Genomic DNA, 19,377 nt, shown 5'->3' with positions numbered 1-19,377 from the left:
ACAGACTGAAACACAGCCATTCTTTGAAATTCACATTTCTCCAAAATTTGCAAGGTAATAAAATAATGTATTTTTTTAAAAAAAATAATAATAATACACATACTAAAGAGTGAATACAAATACATATATTCATGAAAATCACAAACACCTTTTTATTGCAGAAAATTGCTTTGCAAATATAGGTTTATTAGGTAAAATTTCATACAAAAAAGGTGTATATTAGTTGATTAGGGTGTGGTGCTGATGAATTTTCATGAGGGCAAACTGATGTGGAAATGTGGAAAACTGAAGAGTGGACAAATGAAAAATGGAAAGGAACCAAAATAGACAGATTTTCCCCATCCTTATCCTTGAACCACTTTCATCCCTGGAAGCTCAAGTAGCCACAATGACAAGGAGATTGTGGCTTGAGCCATCTACTGTTTGAAATGCTCATGAAAAGGTATTACAGGAAACCAGCCCAAATGATGTGCTTAAGCCGCTTAGATACTGTGTTTATTACTCTGGGAAATCTTTATCAACAGATAGTCCAAGCTCATTATGATTTCTTTATTGATCACTTCCTCTAATAAAACATCCCTTCTTTCTCCCTGGGAAATCTGATTTTGCTTTAAATACAGCAACAGTTTTGTTCTCTGATCTACCCGACATCAAGCTAGTTATTGAGAGGAGTCTTTTCTGTGGCAGCTGGCCTTTTGTTTTGGAGAAACAGCTAGTATTGATGCTCACAACTACAGAGTGTTCTAGTTCCAGCAGTGACATCGGATATCATCATGGAAAACTCTTTTGGCAAGCTTCATGCATTTGAGAAGCCAGGCTGGGTCTAATCAGCTGATGGAACCAGGCAGGGTTCATATTCTTCATCTGGAAAGCATATGGGCCTGTGAGATATAACTTAGTATGAAGGACAGTTCCAAAACATATTGGTTTTGTCATTTTATTTGTGCTTAATGCAGCGAATTTCAAATAGCAAACCCTTTGAAGCATGCACATAAACATAGGACTTTTAACAAGCTGGGTTTAGAGCTGCTTTATTTTTAGTTATTTTTTTGGTAATATTGATTATTCAATATACTACTTGTAATTTTTATTGTTGGAAGCTACTTTGGAAGGCTTTGACTAGAAAAGCAGCGTATAAATATTTTTGATTGAACTCATTTTATTTTTTAAATCAGCTTTTGGTGCAGAATGTGCCATGGCAATATACGGTAGTCACAGTGAAGCATAAATAGAGGCAGGGGGAATCAATGTTATTTTTTTATATGGAAAAAGCAAGTGCCAATGCAATGTGCTCATGTGTGTGTGTTTGCATGTGCATGCATGTGTGTGCTATAGCTATAGCACAGTAGCTATGCTCACTCTCAGAGGCAGTGTGCCCCTGAATACAAGTGGGGAGAGTACTGTTGCTTGCAGGTTTCCATAAGCATCTGGTTGGCCACTATGAGAACAGAATACTGTACTAGATGCACCACAGGTCTGATCAAGCAGAGCTGTGCTTGTTCTTCTTCTTTTAAGGAAAAACACCACCCTTCTTTCCAGGGGCTGTCTGCATAAGCCAAACAGGCCCTTAGAATCTTTCTCCCATGGATTTCCCCCCCCCCATAAAATTGCTCTCTTATGCATGACTTGCAAAAACAGCCATACACAAGTATTCATTTAGTTGTGTTATCTAAACAATAATTGTGTGAGTCTATTTACTGTGAGAATATTTACACAGAATAACCTGCTGTTTTCCCCATTCACATGATTGGTTAACTGAACTCAATGAACTCAGGGGGATTTACTTCTGAGTAAATATGTACAGTGGTACCTTGGTTCCCGAACAGGTTAGTTGTCAAATAAATCGGCTCCCAAATGCCGCAAACCCGGAAGTAAGTGTTTGCAATTGTTTTTCGGAAGCCGAACGTCCGAGTGCAGGAAGCTCCTGCAGCCAATCGGAAGCCGCACCTTGGTTTTCGAACTGTTTCGGGAGTCAAACGGACTACCGGAATGGATTAAGTTCAAGAACCAAGGTACCACTGTATTATGATTCCTTTGCATGACTCATATATACAAACCAACCCTCAGAGTTGTGTTAGAAATGTGATTGTTCAATTAATAGCATCTTAGAAACCAGTGAATCGTGGTTTGCTTTAAAAAGGAGTTGGCCTGGGAGACATCCAGACATTTCTGCAAAAGTGTCAGAACCATGTGGAGATTCAGAAGTCCCTCAACCAATATTCATAGGGTGCAAAAAAGAAAAAGAAAAAAAGAAACACAGAATCAAATGAGATTAAAAAAAATATTTTAAACATTATAAGAGCATTAATAAGCAGTCCACATTATAGCTTGGATGATCACAGAGGAAAGCACACACTGACATTTTCTCTGGAGCTTTTGAAAAGTTGGATGAGTGCAAGAAGAAATGGTCTGGTGTCAGGCAACTCTGTATCTACTTTCATTGCAACACTCAAAAATTAATCGCAAAAAATGTTGATTTCAAATGGATCAAGCAATGTACTTCAATATTAAATGCATCCAAGTCTAAAACAGTGCATAAGAATATCCGTCATGTCTTCCTCCCACCCAACATGTGACCATCCACAGCATATGTGGGTGGGATAAAGAAGAATTCTTGTCCAGGGGCCAATCCTGGAAGTTAAAATGTTCAGTCCAAGGTGACCTGTTCCTCTGAGCTTCTTGAATCATGAATGGAAAGTTTAGCCACAGTGCACAGCTTCCCACTGTTCAGAAATCTAATGAGAATTTCAGACAGCTTTTACTCCAATCTCTGGTGAAACTGAAAAATGCACACCCTTCTGAGTAGGAGAATCTTACATTTAAAATTAATATTGCTTTGGGTTGAACCAAGGCTAAGTTAGGAATTCTTTCATTACACTGAAATCAAAGGAATAATGGGGCCATTCCATTGTCACGGGTGGGACACTTTGACCATGTTTTTTGGTATTCACACATGTGTAACAATGTAAATATACATAAAAATTAACAACCAAAATTTAAACTATGTTCTTAATAAGATACTGAACATTTTACTAATGTTTTATTATTTTTATGGATATTTTTGACAATTTTATAAAATATTAAAAGTGCTGTCACGGGTGGGACAAAAAAAGGACATGGAGCTTGAGATAAGTTTGATTTATGGAAAAACTCTGAGTTGGGAGGTGACTCAATGATAAACTCAGCATATCTGTTTAAATCAATGTTTATGGGTTACAACTATGCAATCAGGAATTAAGTTTAAGAAATTTAATGTTACAAAATTAAGGAAAAAATGCTGTCACGGGTGGGACAATCATCAGAAAACTTTTAATTTGAACACTTCTGTGAAGACTACGTGGGTGGACTTTTGAAAAGAAGGTCCATAAAATAAACTTCTTTTGTCTTTAGCTTTTAAAAAAATGGTTAGACTGCACGTTTGGAATCTTCCTCACCAAAGTCCAGTGCTCATCTAGCATTCTTATCAGGCTCATTTTTCACGGAATGGCCCAATGGTTAACTTACATTCCATTGATTTCAATGGGAGCAAAGCACAGATAACTTTGTCTGGATCCAATCCATTAAATGTTAAACTAGAAGTGAACAAGAAATTTCTTCAGCAGATGGTTGAAGAAACTAAATTGTACAGAAGGAAGGTTACATTATTTTAAATGAGCTGCAACTTTTCAACAAATTTATCCAATGGCGAGATTCACAGATAGATTTATCAGACCTAAGCAGGTTTTGCTACATGTGAAGGCAACCTCTACCTCAGGTGTAGGGAACCTTTGGCCTTCCAGATGTTGCCCAACAATAACTCCTATCATCCTTGGTCATTCTTTCTGGAGCCAATGGGAATTGTAGTTCAGCAGCAATTGAAGGGCAAAGGTTTTCCACACCTGATGTAGAAATATCTGCAGTGCTGTCAGCTTAAATGAGTATGTGTTGATCAAGTGGGGCATAAGGGTAGCAGAAGAGGTGGTGGGGGTTGGTGAGCCCCTAGTGATTACATATTTACAGTATTTCTTAGTTCAGGGGATCTCAATGGATGCCCAAGTAATTTAACAACAGTCATGCAAGAGCATTCCTTAGAAAAAATAGAACTGTTAAAACATTTCCAAAAATTAATTGAAAAAGAAAGTGCATAAAAAACCAAACCCACTCTCAATGCTATTTAAGACAAGCATATTGCCTCAACAGCAGCAGAATACCAGTCTGATTTTTATCACAAGACCATCCTAAACAGCCAAGTAGTCACCATTCACTTAAAATAAAAGCAGCACTGATTATGCCAGGCAGACCTTCCTTGGAAGGTCAAGCAAGAGTTACAGTACCAAGACTGAAAAGACCCTGCCTCATGTGTGCTCACCCACCACCCCCATGGCAGAGGAACATGGAGCAGGGTCTCAGATCTTGGACCCAAGTGATAGGCACACATAAGAGACAAGGAATTTTGGACATCCTGGTCCCTGTAGTATAGGATTCCAAAGGTGAAATGCAGAACTTTTGAGCTGGGTCCAAAAACAGTAACCAGTCCAGATAGAATAACACTAGTCCTGTGCCTCACACAGCAAGTTCAGCTTCGACTGTCCACAACAAACTTTACACTGTTGCTTGTATGAGATTTCAAAGGAAGTATGAAAGCTATGCTCACAACTGCTGAAATATTTGGGTAAAAAAATCTTTTTTCTTTATGGAGAGTGAGAGAGGGAAAAGAACCAAACAGATGAAAGCAATGAAACCCCCCAAAGTATTGACAGTGTGGGAGTAACCATGTCTGATTGGGTCAAGGTCATTTGAGGAACTTTGCCAGTTTATGACGGAATGAATCCTATTAAAACAGCACAATGTGCAAGTTCTGTGATCACCAGACCCAGAAGTTAGATTGGGGTAGTCAATGAGGTGCCCCTCCAGAATCTCATCATTCCATGACTCTAGGCTGGGTCACGTTGCTAGGATTTGCAGACCAACAACATATGGAAGGCACAACCTTAACTAACCCAAGTTAGGTTCTCTCATTGAAAAATTGTGGTGAGCTGCTGAAGTTCAGGGGGCTTCTGCTCCTTCAAGAACTCCAAAGTAGGACCCCACTCATCAATCTCTCCCACTACATGTTATTATGGGAGAGGCTGCAGAGGTAGAACCTACAAACTGCTACAAGGTTTTTCCTTTTTTTGACAATCAAGCAGTATATAAATGTGATTAAATATAATAAAATTAATGTGCATCATTTGGCAACTGCTACAACAAGCAATGACATGCAGGAACAGACACAGATCAAATGCTGCAGAAAGCTTTGTTATTACCTCAAACGCACTATAGTTCAATGGAAAGTGTTTCTAGTTCAGCCAAGCATCAATGAGCAATAATGTTAGGAGCGATGTAGCCGCTTGTACGAATCACTCTGCGTTCACTAGCGCTCTTAAACAGACAACTCCTGTCCAATTACAGCAATCCAGCTTCTGCCGGCAGTGTATACTAAACCTCAGAAAGTGCTGTGGAATCAGAATTGGGAAATAAGCACAGTTTCCAATGGGACCAAACCCTCTATAAAGAAGTAGAGCTGCTGGACCATCTGGTCTATATCAATGTTGGCATTTTCAGTGTTGGCATTTATGTAACATTCTCAAAGTCATTCTTCTTCACATGAAATATGGACATTCTGTGTTTGCCAAAATGTTCCCAGAAACCCAAAGGGGACTAAAGACTGTCCAAGGAGTTGTGAGACTACAGCACAACACAACTCCACCTAATACTGTGCTTTGCCATTTAAGAAAATGCAAAAAATGCACAATTGCTCACGGGAATTTGGAACGATGGGCTGCTTTTGAAAGCCAACTTTTTTTGGCCCTTGGGTGCTTATCGGGCAGGAATCCGATATAGTCAGTTCAATGCCAATGCCTAAGCCAATACCGCTCACATTCTGTAACCAATAAAGTTGTGGCCCAAATTTGCCCATTTAACCTAATATACTGTGTCCAAGTGCTATTAACATAAGGGGAGGCCTCGGGGTCTTGACACGCAACATCTAGGGACCCAAGGTTGAGAAAGGCTGGTATATGCACTTACTTGGGGGTAATTCCCATGGAGCAGGCATATCATATGTAAGCTTGCACTGTCATTAATTCTATGAAGCAAGGAATAGAGTTAAAGGCCCTTCAGGGTAACCCTCTAGAAAAATACAAAACAGGAGGCAAATTAACTTGTGAAACTCAATTTTAATTTTATTTTTGAAGTGTAAATGTCCAATTACAAATAAATAATTCATACAATATAACTCAAGTTATGATAGACACATTTTCAGGCAGTTCAGAGTAACAACCAAGATGAATGAATTTACATTAAATAACCAATTAGTACAACAAACAACTGGTCATCCAGTTATGTTTTCAGCTTGGTCTAATATGTGTACAGCCTTTTAAAACAGTTCTCTCCTTTTGCCACTTTAGAAGACAACAAATGCAAACAATTTTCATACAAGCCCAGAAGAACACACACATTACATTTACTTTAAAAAATTCAAAAATTAGTCAAATGGGTGAAGTGGAAGTCTTAAAGCAGGAAGAAAAAAAAAACCCAGCTTGTGGGATTTTTGCAGCTAACAGTTATTTTCTAAGGTTTCTATTCTGCTGAATTTGCTGCATAAATTCTCAAGCATTATAGGCTCAAGGAAGTTTGCATTTCAACTCTATACATTTTTCTCATCTTTGCTAAAAAGCAAAAGCCCAGAGAACACTTGTAGGCTTCATTTTGAGTTTTAATTGCACACTGCTTTTAGCTTTAACTTCAGCAAATTATTTTACTGCTAAAAAGACAGCTTCCCCTTGAGGTAAATAGATGTATTAATTGTAAACTGCATTAGGAGCAGCATCAGTAAAATCACATAAAAAGTGTTTCCTGACATAAAAGGGTACAATCACTGCTGCTTTATTCTTTTCTATGGAGTTTGCATGGGGCTCCATCACAAGGCCTAGTGAAATGAATGACAGGAAGCAATGCTTGGGCAATTTATTTTACATTCATTTCCACATGAAGCTTTGCTTCTCCTTGTTCAAGGATACATGCAGTATCTGGGGTAAAATGTATTGATTTTTTAAAAACTTTTTTTTTAAAAAAAAGTGGCACTTTTACAGTTCATTCTATTTCCCCATAGTTCCTATCTTGAATGACTATGGACCTCTTCCCACATCTGCAGTCCTGTGGAAATCACATTCTTGTGGCTTGAACCTATGTGGTTTTAAGCTGGCAAGATCCACAGGATCACTCACATGCAGGTGGCCACATTATTCACCAGATCCCACAGCAATGTGGAATCCTATGGTAAGGTAGATTCCCCCTTGGCAGCAGGAAGATGTGAATGAAGTCTTAATCGCATTTAAAGCCGAAATCCATCTTTCAAAACTACTTCTTTTCACTGGGACAGGAAGTGAATGGTCCCAAATGTGCCTGTGGGTCAAAGCCAAAGTAGCATATAGCTACATAACAATCTCCCTACTATTGTGGAAAACGTGGGGAAGCAGCTATGGGAGCTGTAGTCTTAAGCAGAAGGAGGAATTGCTGAAACTTGTTTCGCTCAAGCCCATTTCTTTAATTCAGGACTGCTTTGCTCAACTGCTTTTCAAAATGCTGTGTGGGTAGAAAAGTGGTGACAGAGGCAAGCAGAAAACTGCTTGAAGGGCGAAGCTCAAGAAGGACTTTTCCTCTGCAGCCGTTTTTCTTTCTTAAAGAGATGCTTACAAACATTTGCCATGCAATGTCTAGCAATTTTTTTTTATTTTTTTATTTTTAATAATGGCAAGGCTTTTAACGTTCTGAAGCTACACAACTGCGTTTCCAGGTCTGGTTGCTAAGGAAGGCCTACTGCCTGTGCTCACTTCTACTTCTGGTCCTGGGGCAGAGCAGCCATGATGGCATGCAGCCAGAGGGATGAAAGAATGCTCACAGTTCAACAGCCTAGAAGATACTGCAACACAAACAAGGAAAATAGAAAAGACTGCCAAAACAAAACAAAACACCCCACTCCTTAATTTTAATTTTGGTGATCAAGGGACTATTTATGACCCATAGTCTTTTCACTTTGGTTCTTTGCTTTAGTACCTGAATTTTAAAAAAAGCATAAAGAACCCTCCAGCATGAAAACAATTCAATGGAAATAATAAGCTATTCCATGTAGCCACATGTTAGGCCATTTGGTATCTTCACTGCAAACAATAGCTGTCATATACAACATTTCTCCAATAAAGGGAGCACAGCGATGCTCAGAAAACTAATTTGTGAGAATTCTCAGAGAAATGTTAGCAATGATTTAAAAAATCCAACAGTTTTAATGACAAGGTTGAACCCATACAACCAGAAATGTCATCTAATGTTTCTAAAAAACAGAGGGCAGTATCTAACGTTTGTCAATCTCAGAGCAGACCCACTGGACTCAATGGACTGACCAGTCTACTGATTTCAATAGAGCAATGGATTTAGTTCTGGATTGTGTCACAAATGCTATTCCCAAATTATTATTAAAGAAGGTGCGTAACCTTTTAAGCACAATAAAGGAACTAGATACATGTGAAATCCAGCAATTCAAGGTGAAATAAATATTTGCAATACCCATCTACCTTATTTTTATCCAAATGAGTTTTCATTGCCAAGGCAACTTAAAGACCGTAATTTTTAAAATGATATCCAAAGTGATTTTGAAAATTAAAAAAAATAAACTTCAATTACTCATTTGCAGCTGTGGGATCTTATATCTTAGCTCAGATCAGGCTGCCCCAACCTTGTGCCCTCCAGGCATTGTTGGACTACAACTCCCATCACTATTGACCACTGGCCCTGCTGGCTGGGGGGATGATGGGAGTTGTAGTCCAGAAAATCAGGTGAACAGCAGGTTGGGGAAGGCAGATTTAGATAATTCCACCAGCCTATTTCATTCCATAACAAAAATAAACTAAATGCAAAGTACTAATGCATTAATTGAGTTCCCAAGGAATACAGTAGTATCTTCAATTAGTGAGCCAACTCATTTTAATTATAGAAACCTACCTGACATTGCAATAGAACTCCATATATTAGGAGAACATATCACTCTATATACATTCTGTATTTTTTCTAATTAAGATGCAGTAGTTAATTTGCCTCCCCAATTAAAGCTTTTTAAGAATCTGTGGCCACAGAATTTTTCAAGTAAAGGATGGGCATGATTCAACCAAAATTAAGCATTTGTAAGCCCATTGTTTTCAGTGGGAGAGAAGCAAGTTTTCATTCTCCATCAATGGGTTTTAAAGTGCTTAATGCTGGCCAGATAGTGTCCAAAATCTGAATATCCAATGCCCTACTACCAAGATATAGATCCAAGGCCACTGTTTTATAATTTGAGAGAAAAGAAAGTAAACCTTTTCCAAATTAAAGCCTCTTTCACACTTATGGGAGAGATCAACCGTTGCACCAGCAGATGTGCCTTCCCCCCTTCCCCTCCCCACATTACCAGCCCCCAACCTGCTCCAGAGGATCACCCAACCAAGTAGAATTGGGGGGCACAAGGGGGCTGTAGGAAAGAGGAGAGGAAGGAGAAATCTCATTTGTGGGATGTCACAATTGGATATCAATTACTCTATATCTTCTATATACTCAAGTTGACCATAGCAATTATATTTGTAATATTGCTGGGGGGGGGGGGAGTAAGTTAATGAACCAAATATTGAAAGCCTTTCCAGATTGAGACCTTATGTGGCACTTAAAACTTTCTCAACACATCATAATAATCTGGAACTCCAGTTAACCCTCAGTTAACCCACAGAACTGAATCAGCAGGGGTTGCGTCACCACTTCAATGTCAGGAAAAGCACAGCATGCCCATGCCATTGCCTGCACACTGCTTTCCCCAATTCTGCAGTCCATCCTGTTCTGCTTCTAGTTATCTTTGCACACACCAGAGCATGTGGACTGGAGCCCAACGGTAGTATTTATAATGAAGCACACAAAGGAACACATTTTCAAACTGAAGATTTTGGGCACAACAATGACAAAAAAAGTGACTCAAGTTATTATCTCAAATACGGTTAATCTGGAAGAATGTTGTCTTTCGAAACAAAACAAAAAACAGCAAATTATTTGCCCAAGTAACTTGTATTCAGGAATAAGGTACCAACAATGAGGACGACATTTCCATCAGCACCCATGACATTGAGACAGACAATAGTAAACAAATCACCATCAGTACATTTGAAAATGTTCTCCAACGGCACAATCCACCATGAATTTATCTTGTGCAAACCTTCTACACACACACACACACACACACACAAAATAAAATGCAATTCAAATTCATTTTGGCTAGGCTTGTGCAGGAGAACGTCGCAATCGTCTGTGTTCTTAAAACATTTGGGCTTCAGCTGGACCTGAACTGGACTGTAACTGCTGATTTATATGCACATAATAATAATAAAAAAGAGAGAAGCAGCCTGAATTGTAAAGCAGACAAAAATCAACACACATAAAAGTCCCATCTTAGTAAAGGACATTGTCAATCAGAATGCAATTCATTTAAAACTGAGTTGTCACTAGTTTTAACAAGTCAATTTCTTTATAAAATGGCCTCAATATATTTTCAAAATTGAACTATGTCTGTTAAACAGATTATTCACAGGTGTCACATCTGCTTTGTTAGAACATACTTTGCATGACTCAAGCCTCATTCACCCTTGTTTTGCAGGAAGGCCTGCTTATATACAGCACTTTGCCATGACCATTTTTCCTTATTTCAGATAAAAATAAAATATATATGTAGGAAATTGTCAGGCACATACTTCAGCTGTTACTTTATAAGTCAGAATATCAGACTATTTCTCTTGCAATTTTATACAAAACAATTGCACAGCAACAAATAATCTGGTGTTCTGGCCAACAATGATTTTCACCTATAAGTCATTTCATTGTACATAATTTCACATTGATACCTCTTTAATATTTAAATATTTACGTAAAAAAGGCCCCCAAACTAATCATTTTGTATATAGCCAAGTTCTCCCTCTATATATCCAAACTTCAAAAAGTTACGAATGGAACATTATACAGGATTTATAAATCAGGTTTAAAAACTTGAGGCTTCAAAATCAGGTTAGCCCAAAAGGACATTTAGGAAAATCCACTCACTGACAAGGTAGCAGAAAAAAAAAAACTAAGGGAGGGAAAAAGGAGACAGACACCAATTTTCTGCCTTAACATTTTACTAATCCTGCCAGTTAAAGATGCTGATATTATCAGAAGAAACAGCATAAGCTGAGAGTGAGTAAAGATGTTTTTAATGTTGGTCCCAAGTGATGAGACATATGATTCAAGTATTTCCTATTTGATCTGAGCTCACCATAGCAAAGTGGTGCAAGAAAAAAAACACCATTATTTTATTTTTGTTCCATACATTCGATTAATATCTTCCTGGTAGTATGCAGTAAGCTCTTTCCGTTTTAGTTTGAAGGCATCTGTCACCAAGCCCGTCTCTGGGGTCCAAGGTTCAGGGCTCAAACGAATTTTGAGTGGGATTTCAAATTTCTCCAGATTAGCTACAATAGCAGAAAAATAAAATAAAAAACATCAAATTATACACTGTATTTCGAGGAGGACAGCACAAAGCTGGGAAAGGTGCAGAAAAAGGTCAACCAAAACGATCAAGGAACTGCAGCATCATCCCCTCTTAGGAAAGGCTAAAACATTTTGGGTGTTTAGCTTAGAAAAATGGGAATCACAGAGGTTTAGAAAAATAGGTATGGGGGGCAGAAAGCAAGTTCTTCCCGCTTTGACAATACTATACTAAAGTTGGTGTCATCCAATAAAAGAAATTGGCAGCAAATTCAAGGCAGACGAAGTATTTTACACAATGAATCGTTAATTTGTGGAATCCCATGCAATGAGATGTGGTGATGGAGATTAGTCACATTCCTGCAAGATGAGTATGTGAATGGGGAATATGAACAGCAACAGCAGGGAAGTGCTGTTGCCTTAATGCCTTGGTTGTGGACTTCCTGGAAGCATTTGGTTGGCTAGTGTGGGAAACAGGTTGTGGGAAAGCAGATGAAGCTTCTTAGGGCTCTTCTGTAATTTTTACTTGTCTTTTAAGTAATTCCTTAACAACTAGTGGTGATGAAAACGAATCTAATATTTTCAAGAAGATCCTATCACTTTTCTGATACCTTTCTTTAATTAACAGTTGTTCCGCATTTTTAACATTTAGTTCCATGCAGTAAATTCAGCATCTTTTTTTTATTTTTAACAACAAGTACTTTGCAACTTTGCTTACCTATGAGAGCAGCTTCAGCTATAATCTTCTGTGCTTCTTTTTCCATTTCAGGACTGTTACATATCTCCTCCATGGTTCCTTTAAATCCTTTCTTTCGTGCTAACTCTTTAAGTTCTTTATGGTTTGGCACAACAAATCCAATGACGTAAGACTGGAAACTAAAAGGAGAGAGCGAGAAAGATGCACACCATTTCAGACTGATGTTTATATTTCTTCTTGGCTTTATGCAAATTTTAATATTTTACTATACATGGATCAGATTTTTCCTAAACTTATGCCCAAGTATAGAGTGGAGCACATGTTACTTTTGCCAAAGAGTTACTATTGCAGCGTGCACCCCATGGCAAGTTTACATATACCATAGCAAGTTTACACTTGTAAAGCCATTGTACCAGACTTGCTCAGACATAATACCAAAACCATGGATTGACATTACAGGAACAAACCTTTAAAGACCCTCAGCAATAGAACCCCTGGGAAACCAAAGGAGCAGGAAATACTTTTTTTCAGGCAAGGAGACAATTGTTAAATCTTACTGATTAATTAAATCTTGTTTGTTAAATGTCACTAGGAGTTGATGGGGAACAATGAAGATTTGCAACTGCACTTTCCACAGCACACCCTAGATTAAAATGAACAAAAACAAAACACTTCTGTCAGGCAAAAAGCTATTTCCTGCTCTTTTTATTTGCTCGGTACCCTTCCTCCTTCCTAGGAGATCAGGGAAAGGCAATGGGTGAGCCTGGGCTTGAAGACACACCATTTCTCCTTGCCCTATAGGACAAGATGTGGGAAGGAGAGCTTCAGGATTCCAATATCTGCTTCCGGTCTGCACAGCTGTAACATGTAGCCAAAATCTTAAGCTTATGGGAGTTCTGTGAACCAATTCAGCAGTTGGTCTTGGGACAAAAACCTATTAGCAGTTCCCTTCAAAAACAATTAAATATGGATGTTTCTGGACAGTAACTCATAGCTAGCTTTAATTTTTCTTCTTCTTTGCATTGATTCATCACCTGGTGATGAATGGGTCAGAAGGAATTTATTCTCCTATCAAGTCTATGCAAATTCAAAAGGGCATGTGATCACTTTTCAGCTAAAAGCATACAAAAGTTTCTAGATCCATACATTATTCTAGCACAAACGCAAGATTATATGGGCTGTCTTACCTGCTCGCATATACACAAATATTATCTATCAGTGGAAGATTCTTCAAAGCAGCTTCAACTTTACCGAGAGAAACATATTCTCCCGCTTGAAGTTTTACAAGGTCTTTTTTCCGATCTATAAAAAGGGGAAATAAAATTAATGTGATATTCATTAAAAGTTCAAAATACATTAAACACAGGTGTACAGGAGGAGATTCACTGCAGACGTGGAGTTTCTTTTATTTTTATTTACTTAACGGATTTCTATTCTGCCTTTTGTGAACCACACTCCACAAAGCAGCTCACAAAGATATACAAAACCATCTAAATCCTATCTAATATGAAACCATTTAAGATATCCATTTCCTAACACCAAAAGCCTAATCATCAATATAATAGTAAAAACTAAAATACAGTAATGAAGCAAAGGTCTTCAGGACCAGCTTAACAGAATTCCATAATCACTCCCTCTTCAGGGAAATCTGAGATTTAATGATCTACAGTGGATTTCTGTGGCTAACTTCTGCTAATGTGCTCAGCCCTTCAACAGATCAATCACGTGCTAGACTTTTAAAAAGTGATCTCGCATTAAACCTTTTGTCTAGTGACTTCATAAAGTCCCACATGTATTTAAATCTTGAAATGCTCATATAAATCACTGAAAAACCATGTTCGTGGCATGAAATGGTATTACTGCTATAGTCTAACTCAGTCAAGTATTACAGGATTAACTCACCAATAATTTTTAGACAACCATCTGCCTGGAATTCCCCAATGTCACCAGTGTAGAGCCACCTCTGTCCGTTCTCATCCACCATGAAATCACTTCGGGTTCGTTCTTCATTTTTGTAGTAGCCCATAGTTATGTTCTGACCTCCAATAACAATCTCACCTCTAGGATAAGGTTTGTCTGTGTTAAAGTATCCACCTATAATATAAATTTCATGAAGTGGGAGTGTTAATGTGTAAATATGTATATATTTTTAAAATACAGAGTAACCACATTCCAAAATATGTTATGCTATGTTTCAAGGCAACATAAACTTGAAAACCGTATACAATAATACCTCAGAATGTTACAATGCCCAAACCACTGAAGATGTGCAGAGGAAGAGAACTTGGGGTGGAATTCACTGTTGCACTGTGATGAATGTTCTAACAGCACAAGTACAGTGGTAGCTCTGGCTGCGGACATGATCCGTTCCAGGGTGCCATTCGCACCCCAACAAGTCCGCAACCAGAGCGGTGCTTTTGCGCATGCACAGCGCCAATAGAGTGCTTCTGTGCATGCGTGAACTGCGCAGAACACTTCTGCGCATGCGGCGAAACCCGGAAGTAAACACTTCTGGGTTTGTCCCATTCTTTTAACATGAAAAAATGCAACCTGAAGCGGCCGTAACCCGAGGTATGACTGTATTACAGCTTGCCAGATAGAACAATCCCCCTTTCCTCCCTTGGTTGCTGTTCTGGGGTGCCTCCTGACCCCAGACAAGCCAATTTCAGGGAGCACGGGATGCGAATGAATCAATTTAAACTTCAAAAGCTGTCTAGAGATGTAATTAGTGGATTGTGCAGCTTATTTAGATAACAGATGAAATGAGGTGCCACTTCACACATACTTAGCAAAATGGAAAAGCGTATATGATGAAATGGGGCAAAACATGTGCTCTTCCAATATGCAGATTACTTTTCTCAACATAGAGGTTAGTATGTGCAGTGGCCCTGAAAGCAATGCCTAAGAACAAGATTTTGAGCCCAAGTCTTCCACATCTGAATCCAAACAATCCACTCTAACACACAGCTGTTAGGGTGCCAGTTTTATAGACCTAGTTGTCTACATTTATCTCATTAACAATGACTCACAGTTTCCATCATGAGGCTCAAAGTAAACAGGGAAACAAATCAAATGCAGTTTACACTGAACTTTAGTGAATCCAGCATTTTGAAGCACTGCAAGTCCTTGTGTATGTTTCTCTTTGTTAATATTTCTTTATCTAGCAGACTTTATAATATCACTTAAAAGAGAAACAAAAATATATAGTGCTTGGATTATTTCTCCAGACTGCCGAAAATAGAACAAATATGCTGAAAATATTGCCAATCTTCTTGCACTTTCTTTTAAGAATATTTATTCCAACATTTCTGTGCACAACACGACAGGTGATTTATTAAAAAATTGACACAAGATGTTCAGCTAGAAAACCAATGTATCATTTCTTCCCAGCATGAATTCAGCATTCCTATTTCTTATGGAATGCATCCATACTCATTTGCCTTCCATAAGTTGCAACTGGTGGAAACCACGAGAGAGAAGAGCCCTCTGGTGCTCAGGTTCTGCTTATGAGTTTGGCATGTGTGGTTGGTTGGACACCATGAGAACAGGATGTTGGAGAAGATGTTCCTAGGTTCTTATGTTCCTAGGTTGACATCTCTCTTGTCTGAAAGATGGGAAATAAGAGCTCCAAAAACCCCTTGTGCCTATAACCTGCACAGGGCAGATAGGGGAAGACTAGCAGTATCTAGCTATAGAAATATATATTTTTTTAAAATTTAAATTTAAATTAGAGACCAACTAAGAAGTGTGTATGCACACAAAAGCTCATACCAGGAACAAACTTAGTTGGTCTCTAAGGTGCTACTGGAAATTTTTTAATATATATTTTACTGCGTCAGACCAACACGGCTACCTACCAGTATCTAGCTACGTGTGGGCAATTTCAGGGGGAATCTTTGGAGACTTAAAACACTTCATACCTGGGAGAGAGGCAGCAGTAAGATATTGTGCAGAATAGCAAGAGATCGTAAGTTTGCAGCCTTAGGAAATGTAATTAGAGACAGGGAAAAAGGATTGTGTTTAACCCTTTGTTCTTTTTGCTCAATGAATTGACTACGCTGTCTCTCCACCGACTGCTACTTTTTGAGATGTCGTTGAGAAGACACAAACAAAACCTTGTGCTAATTGATAAAGTGCACCTTGCAGGGAGGAAAGGGTTTAAAGGGAAGGGTGAGCTGAGCAGAGGGGTTTTAGCTAAGAATTCTCTTTCCTCAGATGGCATGGAACCCACATCATGGGTGGTATTCAGCTGGCAGTGAGGCTGGAGGAAAACAAGCAAGCTGCCTCTTGACCTCAAGTTTTTCTCCGTGGAACATAAGGCATGGAAGAAAGTGTGGCAGAGAGGACCTCGGTTTGGGGTACTATGCTCCTAACACATGTCCTCCCAATCCGAATTTTTTCTCAGAGACATCGCTGTTTCTTCCTCCTCCACTTGTTGCTAAGAGTTTCAGTGGGCTGCTTCTAAGTCTTAGAAATAATCAAAGGAAAAGGATCATCAAATGCAGGACTAAATCTCCAACCCAAATCAGGTGCCACTGGCTGTTTTTAAAGCTAATGGGGGAAATATCATCATGGGAGAGCTGATAAATGATCTCTGATGTTAGGGCTAGTTCTGCTCTCATAGGCAGTTTATGAAACATCAGAGGGAGTTGCTTTTAGTCCAAGAAGCATGTTAATAAAGAGCTCACTGGATCACTGCCACATTATTCTATTTAAACAAAACATTTCAAAGTCTGTCTTCAAACCAAAGGATAATAATCACACATTGAATAAAGTTTCAGTGCAAAAGAACTTCCCACCTTCTACCCAATTCACGAGCTTGATTTCACAGCAAACCAAGGGTGCTCCCACTCTGCCTGTGGCATAGTCCCAAACTGAAATTTTGGAAAATAAGACATCATTAGGAACTCAAGAGGTACAGCTTGGAAACCATCTAAATATTTCTTTGAATACCCCATGCAGCATTTGTTTTTCTTTATTTAATAGAATTTGTATACCACTTAAATCGTAAAAACCTCTAAACTAGACATAAATAATTATCAATAAAAGTCAGGTATAAAAACAAGCTAACCTAAAAGATTGAGAAATCAGCATTTTAAAAAATACATTATTATAGAAGAAAATTCCATATTAAAATACACATCAACTTTACAGAGAGATTTTGGAGTAAAGTACTATGACTTTACTGGTAACACCCAACTATATCTCTACACCTGGATTGGCACCTCACCCTAAACCTGCCACTTACCTTCTGTTATCGTTCCAGCCCCAGAGGATTCTGTTAGTCCATAGCCCTGTCCCACTGGGCAACAGAAACAGATGTTCATGAATCTCTGAGTTGCTGCAGAAAGTGGAGCTCCTCCACACAACAAGACCCGAATCTTCCCACCCAGCAGCATCCGGACTTTCCGGAAAATAAGTCTAAAAAGGTTAAGAGTATGTTTTTATTGCTCAATAAAAATAATACCAATAATAAAGAAGACACGGAAATCACTGCACATAGCAAGTTCTGCAACATATATGGCACAATTTATGTGGAAATTGTTCAATTTTGCATACTTTTTGATGTGTTTTGCTTATTTTTTATAGCTACTCTTGTAGGTAGCCACTTTGAGCACGGTTTTTCTATGGAAAGGTGTTTTTTAAAAAAAATTAATAAATAAATGATGAATTCTATGCATGCTTATTAAGAAGCAAGTTCCACTGATTTTAATGGGAATTACAGTGGTACCTCAAGTTACAAACGCCTCAGGTTACAAATGCTTCACCACTTAAGGGGAAAAACACGCACACCACTCCCTCAGTTACCTACCTGTCACACAATGGAGTAGTGTAGCCTTTTGAAATCTGTTCCATCTTGTAATTATAAGCCAGTATAAACAGATTGCGTTGGAAATTGGACATTTCGTTAACTCGATTCATGACATTTTTGTAGATTCGATCCATGATTTCCTAGTTACAGAAATGAATTAGGCGTATCAAAGCAAGCCAACAACAGGCGATAAATTTAGATTTACTGCACAGGTCTCTGAGGGCATTAGTATTAGAGAGCATTAGAGGGGGCCGGCCAAATTTGACAGGGGGGCTTTTGTTTTTAGAAGTTCAAAGAGCAGTGTAGGGCTGCTTGAAAGCCCTTTGCAAACATCCCCACGTAGCTCCTGAAACCTCCTAAAACAGGGCCATAAGGAGCAGTGCCGTGCTGTTTACAAAGGGCTGTTTGAAACCCCTTTTCCTAACCATTCTGCATTGCTTCTGAAGCCTACAATCTTCAGAGGCTTGTGGAGCAGCACAGAGGTTTTAAAGAGCAGTGTAGGACTGTTTGGGAAAGGGCTTTCAAACAGTGCAACACTTTAACCTCCAGCTTTTGGGGGTTCAAAGAGCAGCACTGGGGGAGAGAACAAGTTTCAACTGAATGGAAACAGCTTCCCCCTCCTTCAGCAAGGTGTGCTCTCACCACCCATCAGCTCCAGAAAAATAACAACCCAGAGCTCACTTTAAGCTCCCAACTGTTCCTCTGAAGCCCCACCCTCGTCTACATCATGGACAACTTCAGGTGTAGGGTAGGTGGACATGGCTTCCTAAAAAATGGCCTGGTGGGACCAGTGGGGAGGCCTGGCATGCAAAGTTTTGCCTGTGGGCCAGCAGTTCCCCACCCCTGATACACACCATGAAGTTTAACAGAAAGCTTGGCATAAAACAACTTCAAACGTTAAGCATTTCCCCCTCAAATCTATCTGCTCATACCACTTTTTCGGTGGCCACACTGAGGAGGAGAATGGAGGAAAATGAGCTTTATTCCACTTGTGATTGTCAGGATACATGTCATAGTAAATATTAATACGATGTTTTAAGCAACTTATTAATAATATAAATTGGCAGGATTAGTTTTATCGTTGTTGTTTACTGAAAACATGAATTCACCGAAGCATGTGGATATTTCAGGGAAGTTCCAGAAGCAGGAAGCATTTAGTGAAGCAGCAACAGACCTGCCATGAGATCCCACATATTATCCCCATGCACAGTCCATAGTGGAATGAAGCATTACATGGGAACCGCTTAAGCGGGCACTACAGAAATTCCTAAGGTACTAAACTACCTTCAAATCATCATCTCATCGTATGTAACTCTTG

General features: G+C 38.8%; 1 protein-coding gene across 4 annotated transcripts in view; it reads right to left on the bottom strand.

Moving 5' to 3' along the window:
* Positions 1 to 11,254: 11,254 nt before the first annotated feature.
* Positions 11,255 to 19,377, bottom strand: part of ACSL3 (acyl-CoA synthetase long chain family member 3) — a 53,803-nt gene continuing 45,680 nt past the window's right edge. For all 4 annotated transcript variants that reach the window (XM_033150255.1, XM_033150254.1, XM_033150256.1 and 1 more), the window contains 7 exons: positions 18,060 to 18,199; positions 17,496 to 17,668; positions 17,047 to 17,121; positions 14,150 to 14,341; positions 13,435 to 13,549; positions 12,269 to 12,426; positions 11,255 to 11,534 (listed from right to left, as the gene is read on the bottom strand). In XM_033150255.1, the coding sequence (XP_033006146.1) occupies positions 11,371 to 11,534; positions 12,269 to 12,426; positions 13,435 to 13,549; positions 14,150 to 14,341; positions 17,047 to 17,121; positions 17,496 to 17,668; positions 18,060 to 18,199 (1,017 nt within the window). In that variant the 3' untranslated portion in view covers positions 11,255 to 11,370. The remainder of the gene's footprint in view (positions 11,535 to 12,268; positions 12,427 to 13,434; positions 13,550 to 14,149; positions 14,342 to 17,046; positions 17,122 to 17,495; positions 17,669 to 18,059; positions 18,200 to 19,377) is intronic.

Source organism: Lacerta agilis, chromosome 5 (assembly GCF_009819535.1).
Source record: "Lacerta agilis isolate rLacAgi1 chromosome 5, rLacAgi1.pri, whole genome shotgun sequence".
NCBI lineage: Eukaryota > Metazoa > Chordata > Lepidosauria > Squamata > Lacertidae > Lacerta > Lacerta agilis.
Note: the sequence above shows the minus strand (reverse complement) of the source record. Positions and strands in the feature narration are given on the sequence as shown.